The sequence below is a fragment of the Rhopalosiphum maidis genome, chromosome 3 (assembly GCF_003676215.2).
Source record: "Rhopalosiphum maidis isolate BTI-1 chromosome 3, ASM367621v3, whole genome shotgun sequence".
Classification (NCBI taxonomy): domain Eukaryota; kingdom Metazoa; phylum Arthropoda; class Insecta; order Hemiptera; family Aphididae; genus Rhopalosiphum; species Rhopalosiphum maidis.
The window spans coordinates 29,984,942-30,009,156 of NC_040879.1; the positions used below are offsets into that span (position 1 = coordinate 29,984,942).

General features: G+C 24.5%; 3 protein-coding genes across 3 annotated transcripts; 2 read left to right on the top strand and 1 right to left on the bottom strand.

The window, feature by feature from the left end:
* The first annotated feature begins 84 nt into the window (after positions 1 to 84).
* On the top strand, positions 85 to 9,856 carry LOC113556804 (gephyrin). The gene is made up of 19 exons (XM_026961963.1): positions 85 to 734; positions 799 to 950; positions 2,958 to 3,145; positions 3,215 to 3,407; positions 4,155 to 4,279; positions 4,415 to 4,564; positions 4,634 to 4,795; positions 4,879 to 5,044; positions 5,132 to 5,225; positions 5,733 to 5,914; positions 6,589 to 6,719; positions 6,812 to 6,980; positions 7,085 to 7,269; positions 7,443 to 7,559; positions 7,630 to 7,755; positions 7,823 to 7,951; positions 8,045 to 8,213; positions 8,285 to 8,378; positions 9,636 to 9,856. Exons 1-19 carry the CDS (start codon positions 692 to 694, stop codon positions 9,767 to 9,769), a joined length of 2,709 nt encoding a protein of 902 aa, XP_026817764.1. The 5' UTR covers positions 85 to 691; the 3' UTR covers positions 9,770 to 9,856.
* A 1,603-nt stretch (positions 9,857 to 11,459) lies between these two features.
* On the top strand, positions 11,460 to 17,860 carry LOC113556513 (histone acetyltransferase KAT2B). Its single transcript, XM_026961508.1, has 15 exons — positions 11,460 to 12,010; positions 12,376 to 12,469; positions 13,197 to 13,363; positions 13,434 to 13,568; positions 13,639 to 13,772; positions 13,859 to 14,053; positions 14,129 to 14,226; positions 14,309 to 14,387; positions 14,642 to 14,753; positions 15,237 to 15,442; positions 15,811 to 16,031; positions 16,090 to 16,250; positions 16,309 to 16,533; positions 17,076 to 17,163; positions 17,549 to 17,860. The coding sequence occupies exons 1-15, from the start codon at positions 11,825 to 11,827 to the stop codon at positions 17,740 to 17,742; spliced, it is 2,295 nt and encodes a 764-aa protein (XP_026817309.1). The 5' UTR covers positions 11,460 to 11,824; the 3' UTR covers positions 17,743 to 17,860.
* Positions 17,861 to 22,193: 4,333 nt separating this feature from the next.
* Positions 22,194 to 23,398, bottom strand: LOC113558780. Its single transcript, XM_026964318.1, has one exon. It carries the CDS (start codon positions 23,396 to 23,398, stop codon positions 22,352 to 22,354), a length of 1,047 nt encoding a protein of 348 aa, XP_026820119.1. The 3' UTR covers positions 22,194 to 22,351.
* Between the last annotated feature and the right edge of the window lie 817 nt (positions 23,399 to 24,215).

Genomic DNA, 24,215 nt, shown 5'->3' on the forward strand with positions numbered 1-24,215 from the left:
ACAGTATTAACTTGTGGGAATGTTGGCTGTGGCGGCAAATAATTTATTATTCCAAATATGCATTGTGCACTTGACTGGCTTCGAGACTCGACTACTCGAGAAATTATCGATTTCGATAACAATTACTTTTAATTATTATCTGTAATTACCAATTATATACAATTATGTATTAAAATTCAAGATTCTAGTTTCAACATTTGACATTTCGACTGACGGCTATCTAACTGCACTCTACAACTTACGCTTCATATTTGATTAACTATGGTGTTATATAATATATTACGCTAAACAATGATAATTTAAATGTTTTTCAATCATCTAACAAGAATAAAATACACAGACAAGTCATTATTACGTAATAGGAAGTTTGTTATTACTAATTAGTATAGGTAACTAATAAAGTTAATAAAGACTACTTAATTATTTCATGTACTTACTACGACTTTTCTTCTATTAACTTAAATCATTAAATTATTGGAAACTATGGAAAACTATTAACAGTATCACATTTATTTAACTGTATCATTGAGTAATAAACATATTATATATTTTGTATAAATAAAATTGGTTAAATATTTATTATTAACTATATACCTACTTATTTATTACCAATTTTTATTTATTAAACTACCTATTTTTAATAAAAATTTAGTTTTATTTGTATTTAATTCAATTACTTACATTTAAAATTATGGATTTTGAAAAGCCAACTATAAAAGTGGGAATATTAACAAGTGAGATATATTTAGATATATATTAGTACTTATACTAAATTCATATTATTGGGCCCATTTTCAGTTAGTGACACTAGAACACCTTCAGCATCTAATATTGATTCAATTGACTCCAGTGGCCAAAATTTAATTAAATTGATCAATGATTCAAATGTGATTGAATCGGCTAAGGTAGTTCAGTATGATTGTGTCACTGATGATTATGATCAAATTCAGGTATTATTTAATATTATTCATCTGACTATACTAATAAAATTATAAAAGGACATTTGGCTGTCAATGTGTAGTAGTCCACAATACATTTTGTAATTACAGTTTAATTTATAAATTAAAATACTAAACTATTTTAAAAAAACTTATATTATTTCATATAACAATATGGTATGTAATATCTAACTAATAATATACAATACTATGATAACATCAGTTACAATTTGTGTAGTAACCTAAAACCTATAGAGTAAATTGTTCTATCATCAAACATTTTAACCAGAATTTTTTTTAATAACATTTAAATTTTTAGATGAATTCTGAGAATTTTTAATTTTTTTAAATTCTCATATTTTTTAATTTTACATACTTTAAACTTACTTAAAAATTAAAATATTGTAAATAAAAACCTTAAAAAACACAAATGATATATTTATCTTTAAATTTGACAATTGGGAAATTTAGACTACTTCTAACTACATACAATTGGAACTGTTGAATACAAATTTGGTTTGTTGTACATTTGTAAGACAGAGACAACTATCGTATACTCTGATTGCTCAAACGTACATAATAAATGACAACTAAAAATATTATAAAATATTAAAATACTTTATTAACTCGCGGTGTCCAGGTAGTAATCGAGTTACACAATTAAAAATATGTCTTCAAAAGTTTTAAAATTAATTATTTGTATTCTTACCTTACTATCTTTCACTAAAATGTCAATAGACAAAACAATATTAATCGAGTTAAAAATAATGATCCATACTGACTAATGAGAAGTTTAAGTCTAGACATTTATACTTGTGTCAATAACATTTGTATATTGCACTCGTACACAGTGCCAGATCTTGAGTACAGTATTTTACCTTTATATTTTTACTACAAATCAAATTGCAAATTATAAATTTATAACCATATTTTATTTTAATATGTATGGGTAATTATGTAATATAATATTTAATAAATTATTTATTTCACATAATTAAAATTGATTAGATAAATATTTATGGGAATGCTGTGCAAATATATATATAATAAATATAATACATGTATACTAAAATGTTTTCAAGTTTATTAAATAAAGCAAGTACATTTTTTTAAATTATTTTATTTAAAAACATTTTTTCCTTACTTTGCATTGGCAAAATTGTCAATTATCTTCTTAATATTTAGAGTTTTGGTTTGTTCTTTTTCTATATTTAAAACTACTATAGGTACTAGATAAATGTTCCTGTCAAGTTGAGTTTTTTTTTTTATTTAATCACCAAAATCTTGACCTAGAGCTAATAAAGCCCATCTCGGGGCACTACTGACAAAAAAATTGAACAGAGTTTGAACAGTTTCAAATAAATTTTTTATTTTATTATGACACTGCTGCATCTGAAATAACTAGAACTAAATTATTGCTACAACAATCAGCAATAGACATACTTGGCTTTGGTCTTATCCTTGTTTGCACTCCTGAATATGCTCCACTTATCACAGAAGCTCCATCGTATCCCTGAAGTCGACATTTTTTAATATCTAAACCAAGTTTCATTAAAACATCTTGGGTAAAGTTCACATAATCAACTACTGATAGTAATAATTAAAAATAGTTTCAAACCAAAATCTAATACACTGTTTGAGAAAACAAAACAAATTTCAACAAGTATTTATTTTATTTTATAGTACTTTGATGTTTAATATACATAATATCAGAGCCCCGAGCCCCCCTAATATTTCAAAGAGTCGGGGCCCTGGTGCAATGCACTGCTTGCATCGGCGGTTTATCTGGCACTGCTTGTGCAGCCATAAATCTATTAAATTTTGATTTATTAAATATGTATATATTGTTTATAATATTATTTTTTACCTAAATACTTTATGTTAATATTATTAAATGTAATCAAATAAAATATTTATCTTGTATTTATACTGCTAAATTACATAACTGTATGTATTTTAGTATTACATTACTTTTAATATAGTTTTCATTAATATTTTTAAACATTGTGTTTTTCTCAGGCAAAAATGTCTGAATGGTGTTCTGAAAGAAAAGTAGATGTTTTGTTAAGTACAGGTGGTACAGGTTTTAGTTCAAGAGATGTAACTCCTGAAGCAACTCTTGGACTTGTTCAAAAATTGACACCTGGTATAAGCCAAGCAATAATGAATGAGAGTTTAAAACTCACTCCAATGGCAATGCTTTCAAGGTATAGTATTATATAAGTAAAATATTAAAAAATTCTATTAATAAATTTAAAAATTGATTTTAATTTTAGAGCAGTGTCTGGAATATATGAAAAAACTTTGATTATTAATTTACCGGGTAGCACTAAAGCAAGTAAAGAGTGTTTATATGTTGTTGCTCGTGCTATACCACATGCTGTTTCATTAATCAAAGATGATGAAGAAATTTCAAAACAATTTCATAAACAATTAGATTTCACGGCTATTAATGAATCAAGAGTTCCAGTAGGTTCAATTACTAATTTTTACTATTACATTAGTTCCATAAGTACTACTTCCTAAAAGGATATCAGATACATAACTAACTTATGCTCAGTAAATCCAATTAGATACTAGTATCTATATCCGTGCTTTATATTAATTTTAAATTTACTTAGTTATTAATAATTTTCAAATCTTAGGTATAAAACTACAATTTTTATGAATTTCGAACTCCAAAATATTATGTCGATTTTTGAGATTTTGAGAAATTTTGTCAAAATTCCAACTTTTATTAAAAAATATTGTGACTATAGTTTTTTTGATATTTTTTAATCAAGAAATTAACAACTTATGAAGAGCTCTGTATTACATTTTCAAGTGCTTCTACTCCATAAGTAATTTTTAATCCACATTTAAAAAAAAAAAAATTAGAATCTTTTTCATGCCTATAAATAATTTAAAAAAAAAAACGAAATTGTAAATATAAAATCATAATACAAAATATATTATATATCCAATATATGGTGAATATTTTAAGTATCTATGATTATTCGTTCTTGACTTACACACAAAAAAATCAAAATCAATTTAATCAAAAATTTGATTTTTCCATAATTTTAAATTTCTAATATTAGAGTAAAATTTAATTATAAAAAACTTAAATGAGTACGTTTGTACGATGGAGACAACCTACTGGCGTATTTAATATTTTTTTTATGGGTAAATATAAACATTATTTATTGTCTTGAATTTTTGATTTTACCTGTTTAGGAGTGTGTAACAAAAATAGCATGTCGACACAGAGAATCACAATTTCCAAAAATTTCCATGAAGTCAGCTTTAAATATTTTAAAAGAACATGCTGTCTTACAATATACCGAAAATAATAAAATAAAGTAAGTTTTATATAGACATATTTTACTATAAATAAATTGATAAACTTTTTTAAAGTTAGATTTTTATGTTAAATATTTATCATCATGTATTAATTGAGTGTAAAATAATAATAATTTTTGGTAAAATTTAAAAAGGTATCCTACTGTTTGCATTTTTTCTACTGGTGATGAACTTGAAAACATTAGTGGTTATATCAGAGACACTAATTCTGTTATGATAAAACAAATACTGGAACAAGATCACTATAAAGGACAGGTATTCAATTTTGGAATTGTAAGAGACAAGTATGTAAATGTAAATATATGTAATACATCTATATTTTTACGTTAATAAAATTAATTTATGTTATGAAGTTGGGATGATCTTTGCAAACGTTTTGAAGAAGCATTTAACAATGCTGATATAATAGTGACTAGTGGAGGCGTATCAATGGGCGAAAAAGATTTAATTAAACCCGTACTCAAAGAACACTTCAAAAGTAAAATTCATTTTGGAAGAGTTAATATGAAACCTGGGTAATTTTTTTATCAACACATATTTTTGTGATTAACAACTAATTATTTAAATTCAAAAAACAATTGTGATACTTATATTACAGAATGCCAACTACTTTTGTCACCCTTTTTTTTAAAGACAAAAAAAAATATATATTTTGTTTGCCTGGTAATCCTGTGTCTGCTGGTGTATGTACACATTTATTCTTATTACCATATTTGAGATCAGTTTCTGGAAAAAAAATAATTATCCATTCTTTAAAAGCAAAGGTAAATAATATGTATTTATTATTTAATTTAATAGTGCATAGTCATGTTTTATAATAATTTATATAGATTTAATACTTGCATTTATAGCTAACACATTCTATCAATGATTTGGATATTAGACCAGAATATCGAAGAGCATTGCTTAAGTATGAAAATGGAGAACTATATGTGTCATGTCTAAGTAATTATATATTTTGTTAAATAATAAAATGTTTAAAGCATAAAGCATTCAAGGTATTTTTAACTTAATGCAATATTAAAATTCATAGCAGACATAACTTAGTTACCCCCAATCCTTAGGTTAATATTCATATAACATTTTTATTTTATTTGAATATTTTATGAAATGCTTTATTAACAAATGTTGGAAAATTATTTATTTACAAAAATGTGTAGATAAAGATTAATAAATGTATGCTTATGTAAAAAAAATCATATTTAACTATATTTTATATTGTCTTAAAGATCAATTAGTAGGTACTCATTATTTATATGAATTTTTTTCTTAATCAAAAATGTATTAAAAGTTTAAAATCTTGCTGATTAAAGCTGTTAACCAATTTAACATGTAATAAAATACATAACTATACAGTATAGATATATTGAATAGCCTATAGTCATCAAAATAGGATAATATTATTAATAAAGCCATTTCTTATTTTTTTTTTTTTTGTGTATTGAATTATAGCTAACTATCAACAAAGTAGCAGACTTTTAAGCTTTGTAGGATCTAATTGTTTACTTCATTTACCTTCATTGTCAAACGAAGCAAATATCAAATCAAATACAATTATGGATGTTACGCTAATTAAAAGTATAAAAAATGCATATATTGCACCCATATTAAAAGAAATGAACTTATTTATCGAGGTAAAGAATTTATTATTTTTGGTAAATGGTGATACTAAATTATTCATATTTTATTAGTTATCTAAAATCTATAGTATCATAAATAATAATAACAATATTTTTAATTTTAAGAGAAGTAGCACATAACATTTTTAATATTCATAAGCACTACGCTTATGAACTGACGCATAACTGACGCTTTTATCTATGTAACAGAAATTACATTGCTTAACATAAATTAATATACTATTATCAGCTCTCAAAATAAATAAACTGTTTCACAATTGTAGACTGATGATAATGACCAATTTTGACTGACACTAATATTGTCGGTATATCAAATGAGCGGGAATGAATTAACTTGGATATGTTTTGATCAGGACTCAGTTTATTTTTATTGTGGGTTGTAGTATCTTAAATAATTTATAAAATATATCTTACAGAATAATTTTTATTTGATTTAATACAAGGTTGGTGTGTATATTAAATAAAATAATAGAAAATAATATATTTTATAATAGGTATAACAATAACAATATGATTTATTTTGTTTAACTAAAATTAATATGTAATTAATTTAAATATGAAATTAATTTACTAATATCTCTCACAGTCAATAATAATAATAAAAACAAAATGCTTATCAGAATTGTATAATATTATACTCATTTTATTTGTTATTATAATTTATATAGATATTCAAAAAACAAACCATTTCTGGCAATATAAAAAAAGAACAATCACTTCTATTTTCATGTATAAAAGATGTACTGCATTTGATGACAGAAAATATATTTGTAGCTAAAACTGAAAATATTCCTACTGAGTAAATTTGTTATTATTATTATTTATTTTATGAAATATCAGTAATCCAAACATAATGTAGACTAATACAATAAATAATGGCATATTTTTCAGTTCTGCTATGGGTTATGTTTTATATTTACCCGTTAATTCTTCTGAAAATTTACCACCATTTCCAGCTTCTATAAAAGATGGGTATGCTATTAAGTATATTAATGAGGATTCTTGGTCTCAAAAGTCTAATATATTTAATGTTGTACAAGTGTCAGTGGCTGGTACAGTTGTAAGTACATATTTTACTTTAAATGTAATATGTAAGCATGATATAATTTTTAAATACTGTATGTTGTTATATACTATATTTTTATAATTTATAACTTTTTGTAGCCTGCTTGCCAAAAAGAAATAAAAGAAGGAGAATGTGCACGTATTAGTACTGGTGCACCTTTACCACCGGGAGCCAATTGTGTAGTACAAGTTGAAGATACAGCTGTTATATCTAAATCATCTGATGGAAAAGTTGAATTGACTATTGCTATATTAAAAGAACCTAAACTATTTGAAAATATTAGGTAAGCTTACCTCATTATAAGTTTATGTATACTATTCAGAATTGGGAATATACTATAATGTATTAATATTTTAATTTTCTTTGTAAACCAAATCAAATAATCATAATTTATCACATTATAATATTTCTTGGACTAATAATTGAAAAAATATAAATATATTTCTATTTTTTTAGAAGCATTGGTTCAGACATATCAGTAGGACAACGTCTTTTAGATCAGAAAATTGTTCTTGGTCCTTTTGAAATAGCTTTGTTACGCTCTGTAGGTTGTGATTATGTGCAAGTGTATAAGTAAGTTTTAATAAAAATAATTTTAAGCACATAGTACATGAGTATATTTGACTTGAGATATTTTGAATAGATGTCCTTCAATACACATTGTTCCATGTAATGATAATTCGGCGTATGCAATATCTCATAAGTTAAAGAATATGTTGGAATTGGCTGACTTTAAAGGAAACATATTTAGTCACCCATTATGTAAAAAGTTAGTTAAAATTTTTAAACTGTTTTATAAAGTTCTTCATTAAAATTGCAATGTTTTCTTCCAACAGTTTAATTAAATTCTCTGGACTTTTTGAAAGTGTATTTGGTTATGAAGATGTTATTATTATTTGCGGTAGCTTTTATGAATTTTCTAATGTTGTTGAATCACATATTCATATTAGAAACGATACACGCAAGTAAATATAAAAATACATTTGATAAATATTAATAATACATATAAAAAGTATAAATGTTCGAAGATTAAATATAAATGTAAATTATTCCTAAAGGATTTCGCTTGGATTTGGTAGAATGTATTACAATGAGAAAAAAGTAGTATTTTTACATATTGATACATGTGACTTAGATTCTATCTATAACTGTGTACATTTATTCATATTGCCATTTTTAAGATTTACTACTGGCAGAAAAAATATTATTTCTTCAATAAAAACAAAAGTAATTGTTACAATTCATAACCAATTTTAGATTCCATTAAAATAAAATTTGTCTAACTATATTATTTTCAGTGTAATATGACTTCACATTATTTACCTTCAGACAAATTTGAAAAAGCTGAACTTTATTATGAAAATGGAGATTTCAATGTTACTTGTTACACAAGTAAGTTTAAGAGGACATTTTTATTGAATTATTAAAATAAAACATATTATTATCATGATTGTTTTATAAGTATACTTAATAAAAAATAGTCACTCATAATTTAAAACCTTAAATACAGTTTCTATAGTTTGAGCAATGATCATTAATCAAATCATTTATAGTTTAGATAATTTAATATCAATATGGGAAAGTTACTTTTTTTCTAATTAAATTGAATTATAAAGTGCCTTTCAAATTTTTAATTAAAATCTTCTTAAATTATTTATTCAAGATTATAACTTTTGAGTTACAAAACTAACTTTATTACAATTAAAGTTACTTTTGGTTTTTATTTTAAAAAATATCACTGAGATTTTGTGATCAATAAACTAAGTAATGACAAAAATATGAAAATATATAAAATGTGTATAGAAGCTTTGTAATAAAAGACAATAATTGTTCAGCATTTATTTTTCTTAATTTTTTAAGTAAGTATACCTACTTTTTTTGACAAATATATAGATTTAAAATAATTAAATAATTTCATTACAAAAAAGTAACTTAAATTATGAATACATTTCTTATAATAAAATCTAATTAAATTACTTAGAAATCGATTTTTTTACAGTTACAGTTACAAGTTATAAGTTGTAACATAAGTTACTCCTTAACGCTGTTTAATAATTACATCATTTAAATTTAGTAATATAGTTGAACCTCTATTTAACAAAATTGATGGTTCTTTGAAAAGAAATAGTTAAATAGAAATTTAATTAAAAATAAATAATATTTTCTTTACTCAAAAAACTAATTTTACTATACAAAATGTATACAATAATCTATGTATGTATTTAATAATATGTATGTATAATAAGTATTAATGATTAATGAATTAATAAAAATAAAAAATAAATACAAAAACATCCAGCAACAACTAGTTGGTGACATTTGTTTTTATAGTAGGTTTTATAATAGATCGTCTCTTATTTATCAACATTGATAACAAAAATCTACAGTAATGAAATTGAATAGGGTATGATAGCATACAATCTGTACTCTTTATGAGTGTGTACTTTTTAAATAACAACAGTTTTTTTATATTTGTTTAAGAAAAGTTACATAAAATTAATTTATTAGATAGAAACATTCTCGAATGAAAATTGTATAGTTCCATAAGATATTTTGTTATATAGAGAGTTTCGTTTAATAGAGGTTTGACTTTATCTGATATCATAAAGTAATGGTATTATTAATTAACAATTTTGACTTCTTTTTCAGTGAATCGTCAAAGTTGTCTTGTAAATATGCCATCTTCAACAAATGAATTTAATACTGAGGTAAAAGAAGGAAAAAAAACCGAATTAGATGCAATTGTTACTGAAAATTCTGATTCTTATTTTATTTATTACTAGTTATTAAAATTTTTTTTTATTTCAAAATGTAGTCGTTTGAGTTGTATATTTCATCTTATTGCAATATTTTTAAATTTTTCATCTAGATACCTACTTATCTATCATATATTATATTGTAAAATTGATTACTATAAAATATACTTAAATAGTATGCTTCATTTATACATATAATTATGAATTAAAATGTTAAACCATTTTATAAGAAAAATAATATTGTTAAATTATTTTAGTAAGTAAAAATCCTCCTGAAATTTTAATCTAATTATACAAGAAAAATATGCAGATTAAAAAAAAATCATATCCTATTTCCTATATTCAAAGTATAATCATTGTTACCAATGGTCTTTTAAATAATAAATAAACTTTATAATTACTTAATACGTTTTAATAATCCAATTAGTTTGCAACTAAAAATATAAAAATAAAATTTTTTAAACAATACTACACTTATAAACATGTATAAATATTTAAGAAATATTATATCTAAATTTGAAATATCTATTTTTGTATAATATGCATGTATACATGATGCACCACATACTTAATAATCAAAATAATTTTTAAATTTTAAGGAAATTATATTGATAGTCTAATAATAATTAATTTTATAGATAAACCTGTCTTAATTTACAAAATATTACTTATATTTATGTGTTTCGAGTTTTAAATATTTTTATAATAATTTATATAATCTATGATGGATAAATAATCAAATAGGTTTATTGTAGTGATAACAAATATTTTGTCAATAGTGGTTTAGTTTAATCTGTGTAATGTTCACCTTTTAACAGTTACTTTACTTCCATTTTTATTCTTTTAAATATCTTAGTTACATAACTCTCCTATTTTCATAGGTTCGGCGCGAATATACACTCATATTGCATGATGTGACTTACTTATTTTATTACCTACATTGATCTTGTTTCAGCTCTACAAATCTCCATGGTAATTTTATATTGTTAAATTTAATTTTTCACTTAGATACCTACACTAAGCCATAAGGTACAAAATATAAAGGAAACAATTTAATGCAGTATTTTAATAAGATGATATGGGAACGGTCATTATCAGTTATTATAACATTTATAGCAAAACAAGTAATTTTATTTGCCCATCAGGACTACCAGGTAAAAATTGTATTGCAATGCGACGTGTTAGGTTATCAAGAGATTTGACTATCACTGCTTTAATACTTTGTCGGAGTTTCCAGGATCAAAAAACAAATACCTCCTAAGTAATAACTAATAATAGTTAATTAAAAATTACGATATTTTGAAATCATGCGAATATTAGTGTCGATTACCAGAACGTCAATACTGAATACGAGTGTCGTGCACGATTCGAGACTCGAGTATTCGATGCCGACGCACTATCAGTTATCAATTTATCACTTGAATTATCGCTGTTATACCATTAGCCATGATCCATGGCGCGTCACTGCGTCAGTCGTGGATCACATCGTTGTCGTCGACTGTCGGATACGTATTCGCGTCACCACGACAACCTGTTGTTGTTATATAGAGTTATATATATTATAAGTATTAGATCATATAGGAATATAGTATATGATCTAAGGGTAAAGTTATAACTTAAAATTTATAATGCCATATTATCAGATGAGTAGCCGGCCCACGACAACGCACTCTGATGACCGAGCCGCACCGCCCCTTACGACACTTGTGTCACACCTTAAAACCGTAGTACAGGAGTCGGTTCGGTCATACGGCTGTCTGGATCGTTTACACTGAGTTACCGAGATAACGGTCAACGAGATCGGATCCACCGCCGCCGCTGTAATTTTTTTCCCCGGCGTTAGTACCAAGGTGTGATTATCGTAAAGGGTTACTTCACTTCTTTCCACTGTTGACGCTTTGCCACTGGTCGTCTGCAACGGCGCTCAAGCCGGTTAGCTGCATAGAACTGAATTCGTGACTGGAACATCAGTGTTATTGAAGCTTTTTTACATGGTAATAACAGATCCTGCCCGTACGTGCTGAGATACCGGCCGATACCTCGACGATACATTTTTGTCTAACACGACCTGAAGTGGCCGTCATGCCTAAGTCACTGAGACTCGAGAGATGTCTACCATCGACATCGTCTGCGTCTGGCATACCGTTGCCCGACCACTATGTCGAGAATGATCCAATCATACAAACAATTCTTGAGGCCAAGGCATCAGAATGCAAATTGTCCAGGCACGAGAAACTTGTGAAGCTATCCAGTAAATCCTCCTGTCAGGTAACATATCTCGCCCAGCATCAACTTAAGTCTATTGAGATTGTTCTCAATTTTTTTTTCTAAAGTTGATTTACCCATTTTAATTATTTGCTAAGCTTTATGATAAATAACACACTTTTTTAGTCATCTTTATTTTCATTGGAAAACAATCCAATTAATTGATAATTTTTTTTTTTTTTACGTTTATAATTTATTTTAGCTTTATTATAATTTCCAATAATTTTTACTTCCAAAATAATCTATTTTAAATTAATTAAGAAATTAGAAAAAATCAAATTTGTATTTTTATAACTGTGCTATCGAGTCCACAAGTTTAAGTTTTTCAAGTGGTAAGTAATTGTTATGATATTTAACTTTATTTTTAGGTTTCTACTTGCCAATGTAATGGATGGCGAGGTAGACGTGATAATCGTTTAATGTCTTCAACTTGCACAAAATCTGGCTGTAGTCATCCTCTATGTAAGTATAAACATAAAATCATAATTTTTTTTAAAAAGTTAACTATATTTAAAGTATATGAGTAAAATATTTATATTTAGTGTAGTTCTTACAATTTTGAATTTAAACACTACAACTGTTCAGGTAATAAAGAATGGCAATGTTAGTTATATTTAGTATACCTAACCATAATTTTCCTAACTAAAAGGGGAGGGGGTACTTCCTTAACTTTTTATGAATAACCGATACTAATTAGACAAAATCATAAAGTACTACTTAATTACTACTCAAAGTAATTTTACTTTTGTGTAAGATTATATTTGGTTACTATTCTTTATTAAATATTATATATATTGTATACTTATAGTGTAGTTATAATAATTGAAAATTGAATAATCATAGTGAGTAGTCAATGACTCAATAGTGTCAATTTTATGCTTAAAACTATGGACAATAGATAATAAAATATTTATTTCTTAACATTCAAATTAAAAAAAAATAAATTATTATTTAAAATTTTTGTAAATACCGGATAAAATCTGAACTATTTAAAAATAATTTTAATAGCCAAAAATTTTCTTAATGTTTATACTAGTTAAACTGTGACTTAAATACAAATTTAATATGTTTTATTACATAGGTAATATATTATTATTATAAAATAATAGGTATGCTATTTTTGAAATTATGATTATAAACATTAGTGTATTTTAATAATTTGTTATACTTATTATTTATTATTTTTTAGCTTCTCATGTATCACATTTAGAAAGTGCCAAGGATGAACAGTTAAATACCTTACTAGGATTAGTATTTGATCTCGATAATTTATCAGTCACTGTAAATAAAGATTTAAAAAAGCCAAATATTGAGAGAAATTATGTGCAAGAAGACACTTATGGTGCAGTTTATCATGCAAGTATCATTTATAATTTTATTATAACTTTTAGTTACCAATAATTAATTTTAGTTATTTGCGTTTTAGGAATTACGGAACTTTGTGTACCCTGGATCTTGTATCACACTCGAAAAATTATTTGGTACTCCGCCATTTGAAAATCCAAACATAGTTAAAGCTTTAATGAACTTTAATATGTATAAGTTTGGCCATGACAGCTCTGTACGTTCAATTTATTTTTCTTTATAAATTATATATATTTATTTTAAAATTATAAAAAAATATGTTTCAGCAACTCAAAATTGCTTTAAAAATCAGTAAATTTTTAACAAAACATTTTGATCTTTGGAAATGGATTTCTCCTAAAGAATTACCACATTGTAAAACATTTCAACACAGGAAAAACTATGAATTCTATTATCAAAGGTAATTCAATAAGTTTAAATATCTCTTTTGTATCAAACTGTATGTTAATTAAATATTTTTATTAATATTTTGGTTTTGTATTTTAGATACTTAGTATTTTGTTTACTTCCCAAATATCTTCATTCAATTGCACCAAGCTTTAAAATGAGCTTGATATTTGGTCAAGACATACTTAAATACACACTTAAAGCATTTAGAATGCATTTAACAGACTGGTGTCATGCATCAGCTCCAAAATGGTCAAATCATAGAAAACACTTTTGCATGAGTTACTTACCTAAGTAAATAATTAATTTAACAAACAAATTATTTTATTATACCTTTTATCAACACATTGATTTATTTTTCAATTTTAGATATATGAATCTATTAGAAGAAGAAGTATATGCTGTTCATTCGCCTATATGGGATTTGCATTTTAAAGATTCTGATTTAAAAAAAATCATTTTAACTGGTAAGAATATTACTTTTTATTATACTTGTATATTTAATTATGTCCCGACTATTAATTTAAATAAATAATCTTGATACCTTAGATTCTCTGGACTCTGGACTAGACGAAACTAAGGAAGCAGAACATAAAGATCGTAGAAAAAAAGATAAACATCCAAATGAGTATGTATAAGGCTGTTAAAAGTTAAAAACATATATTTAATTGAATTATAAAATAATAAACCAATACAATTTTTTTTTTTTTTTGCTATAAATTTATAATATATTTTTTTTTTTAAAAAAAGCATTTTTGTGTTACTATACTTACTATATTTTGGTTCACTCGCATCACCTTCATAATTAATAATTTAATTTTAACCATGATAGACTAATTAATTTAAAAAAAATAACTAATGTTATAAATTTCAAATTTCTAGAGATATGTCAATGAAACCAAATGAAAAACATACTATTGAAGATGCTTTATCAGAAGAAAAAATTATAGACATACTAAAAAATGTTCAAAGTGGGCCTATTACTTACTCAAAGGTAAAATTACTTTTAGATACATATATATAACTATTACAATAAATAATTTTTCCCTAGTCTATTATTAAGAACTTTTATCAATCATTAACTAAATTGACTAGACTATAAAAACTAATACTTTATTTGATCTATCATTTATTTATTGATTCTAAATCTAGTTCTAAACAAAATTCATCCACTATCTACTTAAGTTGTTTAATTTTTTTGTAATATTAACATAAATAGTGAACTGTTTAATTTTTTTTTTATAAGCTATAATTTTTCTAACCAATAATTTTCTTAGTGTTCACAATTATTTTTTATAAATTTTTAAAAGTTGAAAGAACTTGTATTTGTTATTTTAGGTATACCCAGTAATATTAGTTAACTAAATTATTTTATTTATTGTTTAATAATTATTTATTAATATTTGTGTTGTTACAGTAAATTTCTTCAAGTATTATTTTAATTTTTATTATTGAAACTAACCAATAATTAATTTAGGAGTTTGGATTAGAAACTGGACCTCGAGGACATCAAGCTCGAACAGAAGAAGAGCATGGAATTATACGCTTTGTGGTGATAGGTAATTCATTAGACTCAAGAGTCGAAAAAAGTACTATGTTGTGGCTTATGCAGTTAAGAAATTTGTTTCGAACTCAATTGCCGAGAATGCCAGTTAGATACATTACTCGATTAGTATTTGATACGTGAGTGTATTTATTTTTAATAATAATTCATTGGAATAAGATAATTATTACTATTATTCATATGTAATTTAATAATCAGTTGTTTACCACTGCTAGTTTTGTTTTCGGAATACATTACTCATAAGTAGTATACACCATCAACAAAAAAATTAAAACAATATGACGTTTTAATAATTATTATTTATTTATTTTTATTGTTAAATAATGTGTTGAAAATCAATTTTAAAAGAAAAAAATGACACCCCTTTAATTTAGAGGTAACCAAGTAAATTAAACTGATCTATAGAAAACAATACAATTCCAATATATATTAAAATAATTTAAATTTTAAGTTTAAATCTAATAACATATTTAAATTTTTAAATTAGGAAACACAAGACATTAGCTTTGTTGAAAGACGGCGTTCCAATTGGAGGCATATGTTTTTGTCCATTTGTCTCTCAAGGTTTCACAGAAATAGTGTTCTGTGCAGTTAAAGTTGATCAACAAGAAAATGGATATGGAACACAACTAATGAATCATTTAAAAGATTATCATATTCAACATAACATACTTAATTTTCTTACTTATGCCGATAAACTTGCAATTGGTATGGTTTGAGATAAATAATACTAGATTATCTTAACTTATTCAAATTATTATCATAGAATATTTTAAGAAGCAAGGATTTAGCCAAGATGTGAGAATATCAAAGAAAATACATCAAGAATATATTAAACATTATCAGGGTGCAATATTGATGCATTGTGAACTGAATCCAAAAATTATTTATACGCAATTAACATCAGTAATACGTATACAAAAAGAAGTAAGTGATCTTATATAGCTTTTGCATTAATAACTAATAAAAAAAAACACATTTATAGATAGTTAAGAGTCTGGTGGAAGAAAAACACATGAAAATAGAAAGACATTATCCAGGACTAACATGTTTCTTAGACGGTGTACGCATGGTCACAATTGAATCAATACCTGGTGTAATGGATACTGGTTGGACACCTTCAACACGGGCAACAAGAAATAGTCGTGTTACAGAAGAAACAACAGATATTGATGTCTTAGCTAAACACCTAAAAAAAGTTTTGCAATTTGTAAGTATAAAATATTATTAATAAGATATTAGCACAGTTATTGTTTTTTCTCAAACTCATGCATAACATAGACAAAATATTTTCACATAAAATTGTTTTATACAGTTATTAAATAATGTTAGAGTGAAATTACCAATTACTTAAATTATAAAGAATAATATTTTTGAGTTTTTGACATAATGACTTTATATTTTATTGCATTATTTTGAGACAGTATTAAGATACATTTTTATACCAAACCCTCAAAAATATTGTTTTTTATAATTTTTTTACTGTAATATAACTTAAAAATATATTTTTTTAATTTTGTTGTTTTCTCTTAGTTGCTTATAGTCAGGGAGAAAAAACAAATATTATGCTAATATACTCTGAAATATTATTAATAGCTTGTTAATAATAAAAAAAATATATAAAATATAAGTTCTTTTATAATTTAAGTTTATGTAATTATATTTTTATGAATATTTTTTTTTATTGTGAATATCAACATTACTTCTATTTAGTTCACTAATTCTTTACCTTAAAAAATGTCAATTTTTTAGGTAAAAAACAATGCATTGTCTGAACCGTTTTTGAATCCAGTTGATAAAAAAGTTCCTGGTTACTACGAGCTTATAAAGTATCCTATGGGTAAGTTTTTATTACAAAAAATTTTCTGATAATTGTTAAAAATAATTAAATTAAATATTAACTCATTGTATAACTAATACTATAAATGAAAACAATATTGCTACGTTAGTGAGAAGAGTTTGTATTTTAGAATATACAAAAATTATTGCTTTATGAGCAACTTAAAATTATTTTAAAAAAATATTTACTAAAATCGAAATGGTTTTATATTAAAAATAAATACCTATGTCAATATATTAATGAAAACATACTATAATTTCTATATACTATACAGTACTATATAATTTCAATTATTGAAATAATTTATCATTATTATTTTATTTGCTCCATGACGGAAATATATTTTTGTCTCGTCCATTAACTAAAATGTATATTTGATTTACAGATTTGAGTACAATTGGTAAGCGATTGGCTTCAGGCTACTATGTTACTAGAAAGTTGTTTATTGCTGACATGAGACGAATGTTTAGCAATTGCAAAACATTTAACCCAGAGGATTCTTATTGGGCAAATTGTGCAGTTGAATTGGAAAGACTTTTCCAGATTAAAATGAAAGAAATGGGACTCTGGGATTACTAAATTTAGTTACATCTATATATTTTTGTATTTAGTTTAAAAAATATATGCGATTGTAAAACCTTTTTAGTAGATTATTTATAAAAATAAATCATACATAAAGGTAAATTTTATTTTGATGTTCGGGTATAATATGTTAATTTATGATTTTTACTATTAGAAAATAAAATCAATTAACAAAGTATTGTTTTTATTGTATTACATTAATATAATAGTAGTTTTATAATTATGACAATTATTTTATATTATTTAAAAGAATTTGTATAGGAATTAGTTGACATATTTAATAATTTTGAGAAGGAATATGTATAGAAATAATCCAATGTTTAAGTTAAACTAAAATTATAATTTTTTATCACATTTGTAATTCTATGCATTCTACTAATGTATTAATTACAAAATAACTATTTTTAAGTGTGGGATACCGTGTAATATTTTGTTAATCTGATGTTTAACAACTAATTTTTATCCCTAAAACTTATAATATTTGCAAACACTTGGCTAATTTAAATTTTGTAGGATCACCAATGTACTTTAGGTTAGTAAATATTTGATAAACTAAATTGTTAATTTGATATATTGCACAAAAGACAATACATTTATACTTGCTTTTCAATTTAGTTTTCAATGATCAAATTTGAGACATCAACAGTTATAATGTCCTTTTTATTCAATTTTCATTTAAAAAGTTAACCAAACATGTTGTTTGTTGGATTTCATTTTTGTAATATATTTAAAAATTATATAAACTAATGTTTTGTTAAAATAGTAGTGCCAATGTAACCAAAATTTTGGTTCAAATATACTGTAAGTTAACAAATACTCATAAAAAATTATTATTATTATTATTTTCATGACTTAACATTAATGAACTTGTCGAACACAGGCCTTAAAATTCTATGTGTGTTCATTTATGTATTTAATACTTTTATTTGTAATTCAATTAATATAAAATAAACGGCTTAATGCAGGTATTATACTTGGTGATGCAACTTACCAAATCCAAATCGACATTTAAAGCAACAGTATTTCAAAATTTAACAAAATGGGTTTCGTGACGATTCAGCAACGCATGGCTTTATCTGCTTCTACCCAGTTGCGACCATAGAATACTAGTAGTATTCTATGTCCCGACCACTGGCAGATGTCAACCATATTCAATACTATAAAAATATAGCCAAGAACACCAGAATAATGTCTTCACAGACACTGGCCGATCAAATCGTCTTGTGCACCCTGCCAAAGTTGGTGATGACAACAGCGCATATCTCATTCCATAGATGTAGATAATAAATAATAATAATAATTTATTATCTATCAGATGTAGTTTATATATTTATTAGTTTTTTCTTTATATCTGTGGGTCACGATTTAAGATATATATCAAAATCGTGCTGTGGATTAAAGTTATCTTAGTTTGTAGCACAATTTAAGATATCTCATTGATTACTACCTATTCGCTGCTATAATAAGGAATTAGAAATAACATCTTTTTGAGATACGTGTTGTTGACTTTTATGTTTTTTACTTCTCCAGAAAACCTTTAAAATCTAAAATACACACTGTTGCGCTTTATATGACGATATCTAATTGATAGTGCCAAAAGTTGTATACCTACCTAATTGAACCGTCCCTGTGAAATTATGCTTTTATAGTTAAGGCAATCTAATTAATAGATAGTTTTTAATTTTTTAGGTCATACATTCTTTTTTTTGTTCATTTTCTGGTATTGTTAATTAAATTCTGTCAATTAACATCTTTGAAAATCTTTTAAAAAATGTTTCAGGAAAATAGTATTATTAAATAAATAAATTATATGCATATTATATACTAATATCAATAAAAATATAATAAAAACTCTTAACGCTTTGTATGAGTATACTATAATTTTTGGCATTTTTTATATTTTAAGTGCATGTTTTATTGCATTTTTTTGACATTTTAAATGCATTTTTCAAGGTTTTTTAGTGCATTAAATTCATAGCCCTACTAATAAGTTAGTGTCAACTTACAGAACAATGTATGTTGTGTATAGAAAATAATTATATATGTATTGGCAAAAAGTTTAATTATTTCAGATTAATTTTTTTTTAATTACAATATAATGAATAAAATCATTATTTTTCATTTAAATTTCTAATTTTAATAAAATAATTTAAACACCAAACACCTATGACAGACAATTATTTTGTTACATTTTACCATTTTTAAGACTAACTTATGAACTATCTCTAATTACATAACATTGTTAAACTTAAACTATTAAAATTAAAATATATTATGAACTTTTACTACAACAAAATGTTGTCATAAATATTTATAATTTCTGACTAATTTCTGATCACAATTTCAACTCCAAAGTAAAATTGTGCATTTGTGTTTAAGTTATTTTTTAATTTAGTGGCCAGGTTTTTTATTTGACCAAACATAAACACTTTAATTATCATGAAAAATAAATTATTGAATCTTGAATGATTTTTTTTGATTAATATTTTTCAAATAATATCAAAATAAGTCGTGTAATGTTATATTACAGTTGAATATCAAAATTTGTTATGTTCATAAGATGTGTATATCACTAAACAACAAATAATTTTTATACATCTGAGTGAGTAAGGAAACTTGAGGATATTTTACTTAATTGCTAAGCTTTGGGTATTAAAATAAACATTTTTATGACATTATAACTATAAAAAGATATTTAAACATATTCATAATCATGACATAATGGTTGTGTAATATTTTGAACTTAATACTCATCATAAAAAATTTAATGAAAATACATTATTCTTTAATTGATACATTAATTATTTTACTTAGAATTTGATAGTATAAGAGTATAACATGATATTTTAATAAGAACAAAATATAAATCAAGTATTTAATAATGCAATACATAGGCTTAATTACAAATTTTTGTTGTTTTGTTTTTATTTTAAAAACTGAAATATATATACAAATATGTTTATATTTTCAACATTTTTAAAGTATCTCCAATCTTAGTCCATAGTATCCCAGTTGAAAATCATTGGACTTAACCACTAACATGTTTATTATAAGAAAATAAAAGATATTTGTCAAAATAATTTGCTTATAATTTTTATTTTATTTCGTAATTTTAGGAAGAAAATCTGGTAAAGGTTACTTTTTGTACCAAGCTGGTACTAAAAGTAGACCAGAAAATACTGAAGCTATAAGTTCATTGGAAAAATTCTACCTTCAACCTAAAGGGAAGCAATCTGTTGAAAAGTAACAACTTCGTGTAGTATCCAGATTTGTAAATAAGGCAGTTTTATGTTTGGAAAAATCAATTCTAAATAGTCCAGTATGTGTGCCTTAAACTTAGTTATGTTTATGATATCATTACATTTTATTTTTTTTAACTTATTCAATTGTTTGGTATAAACCTTTGTTGACTTTTTATTTCAGAATATATTTTAAGTATAAATTATATTATTATTAATAAATAACTTTCCGTGCACACTTTGAACCCATATGTACATCAGTAATTAAAAACAGTTTTATATTTTTTCTCTAAGTTCTAATGAATCTCTATAAATAAACTATTATAAAATATCAAAATAAGTATGTTATAGTATATTTTGTAATTATTTTTGTTACGATCAAATTTTTCAAATTGAAGATGATATTTGTCTGTGTTTGGTGTAAGATTTCTTCCGTTTTTAAGAGGTCCATTCAGATGGATTGAACAACGCATTTAGGTACAACATTCTCTTAAAGTATAGTAACTCATATATATATATAATATCTTAAGTAAAATACTTCAAATTTTTAATCAATAACAAAATTCAGTATGATAATAATAGTATATTATAATAGTAGTATTGCAATATATAAAAACTTAATTTTATTTAATTTTAAAAAACTTTCATGATCACGTTATGTCATAAATATTATCATTCAGCATATACTATTATTAGTATAATAATTTATTTAACTATATACAATAAGTAAAACTCGATTTCAAAATATAAGTAATATTTAAAAAAAAAAATGAAAATACATAATATCAATAAACCATTGAATATTAAAAATAAATAATGATTAAAAGATAATTTATTAATAATGGAATACCGACTATATTATTTCAAGAATAATATTGATAGTGTACATAAAAAAAATATATATACATATAATTTACAATACAATAACTATTAAACTAATACACATAAATAATATTCAATTCATACAATATTATACTTAATCGTATATTATCATATTAAGAATATTAAATAATTTCAGTCGTCACATTTTTTGATTTTAATTAAAATATTTTTAGATTCTTTTGTTATAATATAATACAATAATTATTTTATTTTAAATTTAAAAATATTCATTTTTGCAATCTTAAACATATTAAATTCATTAAATATTTTTATATAAAAAAAATTGAAGTTTGGATACTTATAGAAGAGTTATAAATCTGGCTTATGGCTTTTAACTAACAACAAAAACAATTTTACTATCAAATGTTAAATAGAATTAAATGGTCTTAGCTATTTTGTTGTATGAAACAAATTTAAAAGAACCAATACTCATAATATTATTGACCACAGTCAATAATAACACAAAAACTACTTAATGAGTAATTTCATATTTCCAGACCTAAAAGCAATTTTTTTGTCTTTTTTTTTAGCCGTTTATCCTTGATAATAAGTCTGCGTGTAACACCATTGAGAGGACATCCGTTTTTATGAGCATATAATAAACAATCAAAAGATCCATTTTTAACACATGCTAAACTTGTGGATTCATTCCATGGGCATCCATTTTTATGGGCGTATTTTAAGCATTTTAGATTACCTTTAAATGCAGCAATAAAGGTTACATTCTCATCCCATGGGCATCCATTTTTATGAGCATACTTCAGACAATTCAAATTTCCTTCCTCTGCTGCTTTGTAAGTTGTACCCGTATCCCAAGCACACCCATTCTCATGAACATATATCAAACATTTTAAGTTTCCAGACTTTGCAGCAAAAGTACTGGTCATAGTACCCCATGGACAACCATTGTCATGCGCATATTGCAAACAATCAAAATGTCCATAATACGCTGACATCATGCACGTAGTTTCGTCCCAATCACATCCGTTTTCGAAACAATATTTTAAACACTCCAAATGTCCATTAATAGCTGCCATAGTACATGACAGTATACCCCATGGACATCCATGTTCGTGAGCATATATTAAACATTCTAAATATCCTTTTTTTACAGCACTGTCTATTGTATGTGAGTTCCACGGACAATTGTTTTCATGTGCATATCTTAAACAATTTATATGTCCATTAAGTGCAGCATAAGAACATGTAAATTTATTCCAGGAGCATCCATTCTCATGTGCATACATCAAACATTTCAATTGCCCATTTCTGGCTGCAGCAGAACATGTTTTACTGTTCCAAGAAAATTGCATCTGATGAGCAAGCATCAAACAGTCTAAATGTCCATATGTTGAGGCAGTTTGACATACTGTATTTGTATTATTTACACTTGTTTTCTCTTTGATTATTTGAATAAGATCATCACAACAATTTTTAATATCAATTTTGATAACATTTTTGGGGATAGTGTTATACCAGTGTTTGCTTCTTTCATCGCATGCATGAAATGCCAATTTCATTAGTGTAAACATCATATATTTTAAGTAATAATTGTATTAATAATTATTTATTTTAAATATATATAAGATAAAATAGAATGTTCTGATATATAAATTATCAACAAAATTTTGATAATTAAAAATTACAAAAAATACTTAAAAAACTGCATATTCATCATATTATCTGCTCTTTAAGTATTAAAGTATTACAGCAAATGTATAATCTGAAAAAAAATTTAAAAAAAACTATTATTGAATACATAATGAGCATATATACTTAAAAACTAAAGCAAATTTAATTATTGTCAATTGTTAAAATGCTTAAATAGACAGCAAGTACAATATAACTTATTAGATATACCAGCATTTCTCAACCTGAGGGTTGCAATTGCCTTGGCTGGGAGTTGCGGTGGTCAAAAATAATAAAACACCAATTTACAAAATGAATCATTCGTTAAAAATTTGGCTTTACTAACGATATGACACAAATTTATACTTAATAGAGATAGAAGTAATTGAGCACATTTAATACCTTTTTTGGGAGTCGCGAGACTAAAAAGGTTGAAAACGCTGAGATATACCATATACCCCATTGAAAATTACACAATTTAAGACAATAATAATTATTTAAAATAAGTTGAGTCAAAAAATTGAAATATTAATATTAAACATAATTTTTGATATTCTGCATTATAAGATAATATAGTTGAAACTTGAAACCCATAAAATTATTACGTCTATACAAATTTGAATTCCAATTTTAAATTATGTACATAAATATGTCAGTGATAATGGAAATACAATAATTTATAGATTAAATTTTGATAACTGTTTAATGAAAAAACAACTT